An 8,331-nucleotide genomic window follows, 5' to 3' on the forward strand; every position below is an offset into this window, starting at 1 on the left:
TGTAGTTGATTACAAATGATGCCCTTCCTTGACGGAAGGTGTTGCATTTCACCTCAAAATATATGACAATTAGCTTTCCTAAGCTCCATGGTCCCAGCATTTGATATATACCTTGTGTATCCCTCATAAATCGCATCGATGCCAGCCTAAATCACGAAGATCGAGCTCTTAACCACAAGTGCGAAATTCAAGAATCGCGATCTACCCTAGCGACTAAACCTAACCTCTCTTATTCCACAAACAAAAAAGCCAAAACATGGTCGAATGATTATATGCATTTAGAATCACTAGCAATAGGAAATCAGCAGTAAAATGATTCACTAAGGTTTTATTTGGGACGGCTTTCTTACAGCTTCTTAAAGCACCTTTTTAGTATAAAATTTTTAATTTTTGTACTATAAAGTTACCTTAAGACGCAATAAGATAGCAGTCCCAAACGAAGCCAAAGTACGATGAAACAAATAGAAAAAATGTTGGCAATAAAAACCATAAATGTTTTATTTGTAGAACAATTCATAGATTTTATAGTGCAAACTCTTTGTTTCCATCAGAATCCTGGGGAACTTGATAGAAGAACAATAAGAATGGAAAATATATCCAGATACAAGATTAAAAAAAAAAAAGCTACTTAAAAATATTAGTTGCAGAAAATAGAAGCAAGTTAATAAAAAAGCAAATAGCTAGCCTGCAATCCGGCATCAAACCTAACAACAATAAAACAAATGTCTCTAGAGAAATCACATCGAAGAGTCTACAAAACTAAAATGGTGAGGAAAAAGGAGAAATCTTTCAACCAAAATTAGAAAGAAAAACAAAGATGCTTCTCAAGTTCAACGATTGCTAAAAAAATTTCAAATATGGAACAAAGTAATACGGAATTAAACACGCAATGCTAGAAAACTACACAATACAAAAGTAGGAAGTACCAAATTCACCGCAACATATCTACAAAGAAGTGGAACTAAAAACAATCACAAATAAGCTCATCTAATCAAGGAAATAAAAAAAGGAATCCACAAAGAATTCCATATCAAAACTCCATCTTTCTAGCAAAACCTAACAGCTCTGATTTCATAACAGTAAATGAACAAAGAAGCAAGAAATTTGATACCTCTCGTATCATCTCAAAAAGCCTTGGCTACTCGCATCGACGACTTTCCAAATTTTCAAAAATTTTCCCCAATCAAGCGATGTGGTTCTGCCCCTAATAAAGCGACAGAGGATGGAAGGACCGTAGTTTGGTGATGATGATCAGAGGGATAGTGGTCAACAAGCAACAATGGTTACAAGGACTGCAGTCGAGCAACCTTGGTCAAAGGGACCATAGTCAATGAGCAACGGTGGTCGTAAGGACACTAATCAGCGAGCAGTGGTGGTAAGAAGGGCTATAATCGAGCGACCGTGGTCAGATGGACTAAAGTCAACATACAACGGTGGTTAGAGAGACTGTAGTTGGTGGATGATGAAGGTCGAAGGACCGTAGTCGAACAAGGGTGGTCGAAGGGACCATAGTCAGCAGACAACGATGGTCGAAAGGATCGTGGTCGGGTAACGATGGTTCGAGGGATAGCATTCAGCGGGATACCGAAGTTAAAAGGACAGTGGTCGATGAGTGACAGAGGTTAAAAATGTCATAGTTGAATGACGATGGTCGAAGGACCGTAGTAGGCGGGCAATGATGGTCGGAGGATGTGGCTATCGAACAGAGGTCCAATGGTGATGGTTGGGCAAAGGTCTAGTAGCGTCTACTAGTTTCGAGGATTCGCTAGCGATAGTGATGGGGTGGAGCTCCAAGATTTTTTAAACCATAAAGCTTTCTTGAGTCTTTAACCCAGCTTCAAAACTTCCAAATGTCCGAGCCATGAGATCTATTTAAAAATTATGAGAGTGGCATGCCCTGTAAATATGGAGAAGATCAAGGATAAATTTGAAGTGCTCCATTGGATGGTCCATACTAATTCCCCCGATCAAGGAGCATTTTTTCAGCTTTTAAATGCCAGAATAAAGCAATCTTGGGCTTGTTCGATTCATTTTGTCGAGCTGCTAGATTTGATGATAAGCATGTCATATTTGAAAATCATTTAGTTATCAAATTAATGTCCTAAAACTTTCAAATATGATTTGAGCCCTTGATTTGAGACTATTTGAACTTGGATTAGACCAATTTTGGTGTTGTTTGGTTCACTTTGTCAAGATATTTGATTTGACTTTAAGTCTGTTGAGATCAAAGTTCAGATGTTCCCAAATTTAATTTTGAAATTTTTCAGCATGAATATGAATCAAGATTCATGATCGATCAAGGTGATTTATAGTGACGTATAAATTATTTTACACTACTTTTCAGCTCAAATGTTTATTATTTATACTATAATTAGTGTTTTAATAAAATTTATCATAATTGAACTTTTAATTGTGAAAAGAAAATTAGTTTAGTCACTTATTTATTGTGCTTCAAATTTAATCAATCGTTTTCTCATATTCTCAACTTCAACTCAAGAAATATTTTTATGAATTTAGTGATATTTAATTTACGAAATTCCAATTTATTTTCTATTATCTGAATCCATTTCATTTTGAGTTTGATTTGAGTAACAAGGTCTGCCATTTACTGTCCATTGCTTTTTTTTTTCTACAATGCAAACACAAATATATTTTTTTAACAAGCAACAAATTTATAAACCAAATAGTTTGAAACGTTAATTTATGACCAATAATTCTATTCCAGATCGCTGTCACATATTTATTGGACTACTATTTACAAATTGCTTTTCAAAACTTTCTGTGATACAGACTGCTTTTAAGAACCTAATTTGTAGAATATGATAACGGTAAGAAACCTGATTTATTTTTATTTTTTAAAATGATGCTTATAAAGCTCACATTAACTTTCACAAAAATTATTTTTCTCGCAAAATTTTATAACTTATGAACCATTAGGTACGGCTATAATTTTTAATAAAAGTGTGCAATTACTATGGAGAAAGCAGTTTATTTTAAAGATGTTATAGAAAATAGCTTCCTCGTGCAAAAAATTACTGAAATCAGTGGAAAAATAAAGGCCAAGAAAAACTGTGATTGTGATCTAAAAAACAAGTTGTAAGAAAACTACCACAAACGAAATCTTAATAAATAATTGCAATCACCCAAACACAGTATAATAATACAACATATAATTATCAAAATATACACAAATAAATGTATGCATTGCATATTTCAGTAGTGTGATGAATTGAGAAGGGAGCACTCGCACAAGAGAGATTATTACATGCGAAGTCCGAACCGGAGCTGTGTCCGGATTTTATGTGTGTACGGTAATTGTGCTTTTACTGTGCACACTCACGAATCTAAACCGTTCTCCCATCTGGACTCCTCAATAATCTCCTAGCACAACTAACAACAAACTTAAAGTGATAAATAAAAGACTAATCAGATAAGTTTGTCTAAAAATGCAAATCTACAAAGCTGTAATCACACCCATGTTTTGCTGAAACAACCTGACAAAAGAGGGTTATCCCTTTTAACTAATAGGATATAATCCAATTCTTACCAGGAATTGTACAGCTAAAAGCCAAGCAATTAAAATGAACAGATAATCAGTAATCAATATAATATGACAAAGAAAAACATAGAGGAGAAACTAGCTTGCATCACAGATCCAAGTGAGACATTGTTCTAAGAATATGCAGTATTTCCTTTCCAGTTCTTCAAAGTTGGGCACTTCTACATGCTTCAATTACCAAGAAAAACTTTAGAGAAAAGTAACAACAATGAACTTTTTAAAACAAAATCACATCAAGTGATAGCAGACTCATCCATGCTCAAGTAGTACAAATACTGAAAGAGGAATTAAACAAATAGTATACTTACACTAAGCAAACACCAAGTAATTTGGAATTCTCCATGGCATTCAGTAGTATAACAGAATACTCTTACCTGCCTTCTGACTTAATCAACTGAGAGAACACTCTGCTCATTGAGACATCAGAAAGATCATTCAAGCTACTGTTAGCTATTCCACCCTCAGCTACAGTTCCAAGATTATTCATGTTCTGAACCTGTGAAGAAAGTTCAACAATCCTATTGATGCTATTCGCTTCAGAATCAGGAGACTGTGCTTCCTGAAGTTGCAATGCATACTCCAAGTTCCATAGCACATCGCCCATTGTGGGGCGCTCAACGCCGAAGTCTGCAAGGCATTTTTCGACAGTCTCCGCAAATTTCCGCAGGGAATCAGGCTTTATGGTTCCTGCAATACGAGCATCTATGATTTGATCCAAATCTCCTCTCTTCTGCCACTTCATGCCCCATTCAGCTAAGTTCACCATTTCTCTGGGGAGGGTGGGATCAATAACTGGTCTGGCACAAAGTACTTCAAGCAAAACCACTCCAAAAGAATAAACATCAGATTTTTCAGTTAGCTGCTGCCTGCGGAAGTATTCAGGATCAAGATATCCAAAGCTCCCCTTAACCGCGGTGCTCACATGAGTCTGATCCAATTCAGGACCAGTCTTTGAAAGACCGAAATCAGCAACCTTTGCCATGAGATTTTCATCAAGTAGGATGTTTGCAGATTTGACATCGCGGTGAATGATCGCCTTTGCAGAACCTGTGTGAAGGTAGTGAAGCCCTCTTGCTGACCCAATGCAAATTTCAAGCCTCTGCTCCCAATTGAGGTTAGGAAGATCTGAACCATACAGATGACTCTTCAAAGTTCCCTTCTCCATATACTCGTAAACAAGAATCATTTCATTTCGCTCATCACAGTACCCAATAAGAGACACAAGGTGACGATGGCGAAGCCGTGAAAGCAACTCAATTTCAGTGCGAAACTCGTTGAGACCCTGCTGTGATTTCGGATTTCCACGCTTGACGGCCACTTTCGTCTCATCTCTCAGCACTCCCTTGTAAACCTTGCCAAAGCCCCCAACTCCAATCACCCAGTTCTCATCAAAATTATTAGTGGCCTCTTGCAGCACAACAAAGGAGAATCTGTAGCCTAGATTACCATTCTTCCCAGAAGTAGCTGTCGTTATATTTGAAGTTCTACTTGCCAAACTTTGTGAAGTACCTCCATTAATTGAGAAAGGCAGCCAAGTCTTCGACTGCTGCTTCTTCGCCTTCTTCCTTCTTCTGAACAAACAGAAAACAACTGCAGCTATAATCACCAAAGCTAGTACCCCAAAAACAGCACCAAGTATGGGACCAATCTTACTCTTTGAACTACCCTCAACAACAGCACCTGGACCAGAATTGCTTATCTTCATAATCTCAAGTCCATTCAGGATTCCATCTGGCGCAATGCCAGCTGAGTCAGAAGGACCAATACTAACAGAAAGGTTGTTTGATTCAGCCGGAAGTCCCACAACAAAATCCATGAATATAGCAGTGTGTAGCGAATTGGCCGACAAAGTAGATAGATCAATATTATTGCTTGCAGACCAGCTGTTGATATAAGCTCTGAAATAGAGATTGTTGAGGGCTTTACTCACTATATCACAGAAGTGCATCCTGACCAAGTAGCTGAAGCTGCTATCTGCTTTGAACATCCATGTGACATTGACACGGGCATCCAAGGTTGAACTCTGTGAAGCCAACTCGGTTGCTGTGCTATAGACAATCTTAGGAGCAATCTCAGGGCTGGTAGCCCCATCCACATAATTGATATCGCCGGCATAAGAAACATTCTTAGCTACATTCGCATTGATTAGATAGACTCCATCAGTATTCCAAGTTCTCCATAAGGTGTCATTGACTGGTAAGAGCTTTGGGCCTCCCATATTCAGCCTATAAACTGTCTCCAATACTTGATTGGACAAACCTTGATAAGTTTGCTGATTATTAACATTCTGGGCAGTGTCTAAAATAAGGTTGTTGGGGACAGAAACAACTTCCAGAGCACTCACAAATGCAAAAGAATTGCTTCCAGGAATAAAGCTAAGGATCAGATTGTCATGATTAATGTTTGCTGAGAATTCCTTGACTGCGGTGGTCGAATCCGGACGTGGCTGAAAATTGGAAAGAAGAGTATTGTCTTGGGTTGAGACTGAGAATTGAGAAGTGGTGAGTTTGAATTGTTGATTATCAAAGGGGAAGAAATAGAGACGGATAAAATGTCTTCCTTGCTGCTTGATCGGAAAGGAATAGGAGGAAGGGCCGGTGAAAACCCTAGCATTGAGGTATAGAGAAGAGCTAGTCAATGATGAAACTGAGTTCGGATTAGTTATGTTGGTAAGAACATCTTTAGGGGTATTGAGGCTCCAAGAGCGGCTGCTATCAGCTTCAAATACTCTGTCATCGACCTTTGTATCGGTCAAAGAACCACAATCTATCAAGTAGTTATCAGCAGGAACAAATGCAGCTACAGAATTTCTTAGGTTTAAGATAAGAATGAGAGAGAAAAGAGAGCCAAATCCAAGCTTTCGGTTGGCCATTAATCGGAAAAAGGTCTCCAAAAGATGGAATTTTGCAAACGAAATCAAGCTAAAGATAGATCAAAGAACAAAGAAGAATCTTAAAAGCAAAAAACCCTAAATTTCTTATAAATCCCCAACTTAGGAAACAAACCAGTTCCCATTAAAACTCTTCTGCTAAAACCCACCATCAATCAACCACAACTACTTAGAAATAGTGTCGATTTCGCCGTAAGAGCAAAATCAGAAGCAGCAAATAAACAAAGAACTGATCACCGATATGTGGAATCAAAACACAGAGGCATCAAACAGAAAGAAAGGGTAAAAAGGTTGCACCTTTTGCTGCTCTCAGAAAGAGGCAAAGGAAACTTACGGTTCTGCGATCGGGAGAACCAGATAAAGCGTTCAAATCTGCGAAGAAACCAACGGAGCCTGTGCAGAGAAAAATGTAAAACGGAGCCAAGAGACGAGTTGAGCTGAAAAACTGGTAAACGATGCTTTAAATGAATTAAACTGGAAAATTGATAAAATAAACAAATTAAATAAAATGTACAGCTGATCGAAGAAAAAAACGCGAGCAGAGATAAACGCCGCGTCAAAGAAAAAGAAATATGAAATTGATAACGGCGGATATATAGATAGTTTGATAATTGCCATTGCCAATTGCCATGGAACAAAATATTTATGGGAGATTTACATATACATCATTTTATACTACTCTATTTACATATTTAACACTTAAAATTTTAATATTACATACATAACACCTATAAGTCATTTTCATATAAAAATGAGTGTTAAAAATGAAATATATGAGTGATAGGAAAGAAATATAAGTGGTATATTTGATATTAAAATAATATAGGGTGGTATGCATGTAATATTAAAGTTTTGAATCTTAGATATGTAAATAGGATGTTATAAAGTGGTATGTATGTAAATTTCCTAATATTTATATGTTATTATTTTAAGAATTATTATTTATGAATTTATTTTAAAAAAAAGTCTGCAAATGGTCGGTGCTTATTAATACAACAAAATAAAATTTATTTTTTCATTCATAATTTTTATTTTCTTATCAGGATTAATTTTGGCTGTGTTTGAATGTATGAGACTTAATTAAAAGAAAAAAAAATCCTCATTCAAAACAAAGACTTAAAAAAATATTTTTTTTTTTGTAAAAATACGATTTAAGTGAGGATATTTAGATTATAATTTGTTAGAATAACTGCCAAAACTTTAAATTAATTTTGAACAGTGATTATTCATACTTTATATTAATCTCAAAATTAAAATTCATTTTGCCTAAATTTTGGTTAGAATATTTTGATCCAATTTTAATTATTTTTTTATACCAAGTTAAATTAACTTATTTTTAACATCCCAACTAAAACATATATCATGTTGATATATTATTTTCTTATATGCATTATTCTTATAAATTATATATTTCTTTTTATATCAAGGGTCTATTTAGAATAGCTACAATTTTTTATAAAATTGCTTCTAAAATTATTGTGAAGAAAGTAATTTCACTATCATGATTGCATAAATTAATTTTCCACCACAAAAAATTTTAAGAAATAATAAAAAAAAAATATATTTACTAAATAAAATTATGATTATTATAAAAAAATAAAATAGACATAAAATTGTCCTAAAAGAAATTAGAGTATTCATTATCATTAGACTAAAATGAGTTAGATTTCAAATTCTCAAATTTTAAAAATAAATTTTAATTAGTGGGCCACAACTTGCTTAATGTGAAGTTAGGACAAAGGACATGCATGATTGCAACGTTTTCAAAAAGGATGTTTTTTATTTTTTTATTTTCTTGGGGGATTAGCAAAAGGTTTAATTCGTAATAGAATTTGTTTTAACGAACTTTAATGAAAAATAACCAAAAAAGTACTTTAAGGAC

At 35.1% G+C, this 8,331-nt stretch overlaps 1 protein-coding gene across 1 annotated transcript; it reads right to left on the reverse strand.

Moving 5' to 3' along the window:
- Window positions 1-3,628: 3,628 nt before the first annotated feature.
- On the reverse strand, window positions 3,629-7,058 carry LOC110111191 (receptor-like protein kinase HERK 1). Its single transcript, XM_020842956.2, has one exon. The coding sequence runs from the start codon at window positions 6,429-6,431 to the stop codon at window positions 3,930-3,932; it is 2,502 nt and encodes an 833-aa protein (XP_020698615.1). The 5' UTR covers window positions 6,432-7,058; the 3' UTR covers window positions 3,629-3,929.
- Between the last annotated feature and the right edge of the window lie 1,273 nt (window positions 7,059-8,331).

This window comes from Dendrobium catenatum, unplaced genomic scaffold (assembly GCF_001605985.2).
Source record: "Dendrobium catenatum unplaced genomic scaffold, ASM160598v2 fragScaff_scaffold_621, whole genome shotgun sequence".
NCBI lineage: Eukaryota > Viridiplantae > Streptophyta > Magnoliopsida > Asparagales > Orchidaceae > Dendrobium > Dendrobium catenatum.

Coding starts and splice junctions, on each gene's coding strand:
- LOC110111191 (XM_020842956.2), bottom strand. CDS start 6,431: ATGGCCAACCGAAAGCTTGGATTTGGCTCTCTTTTCTCTCTCATTCTT.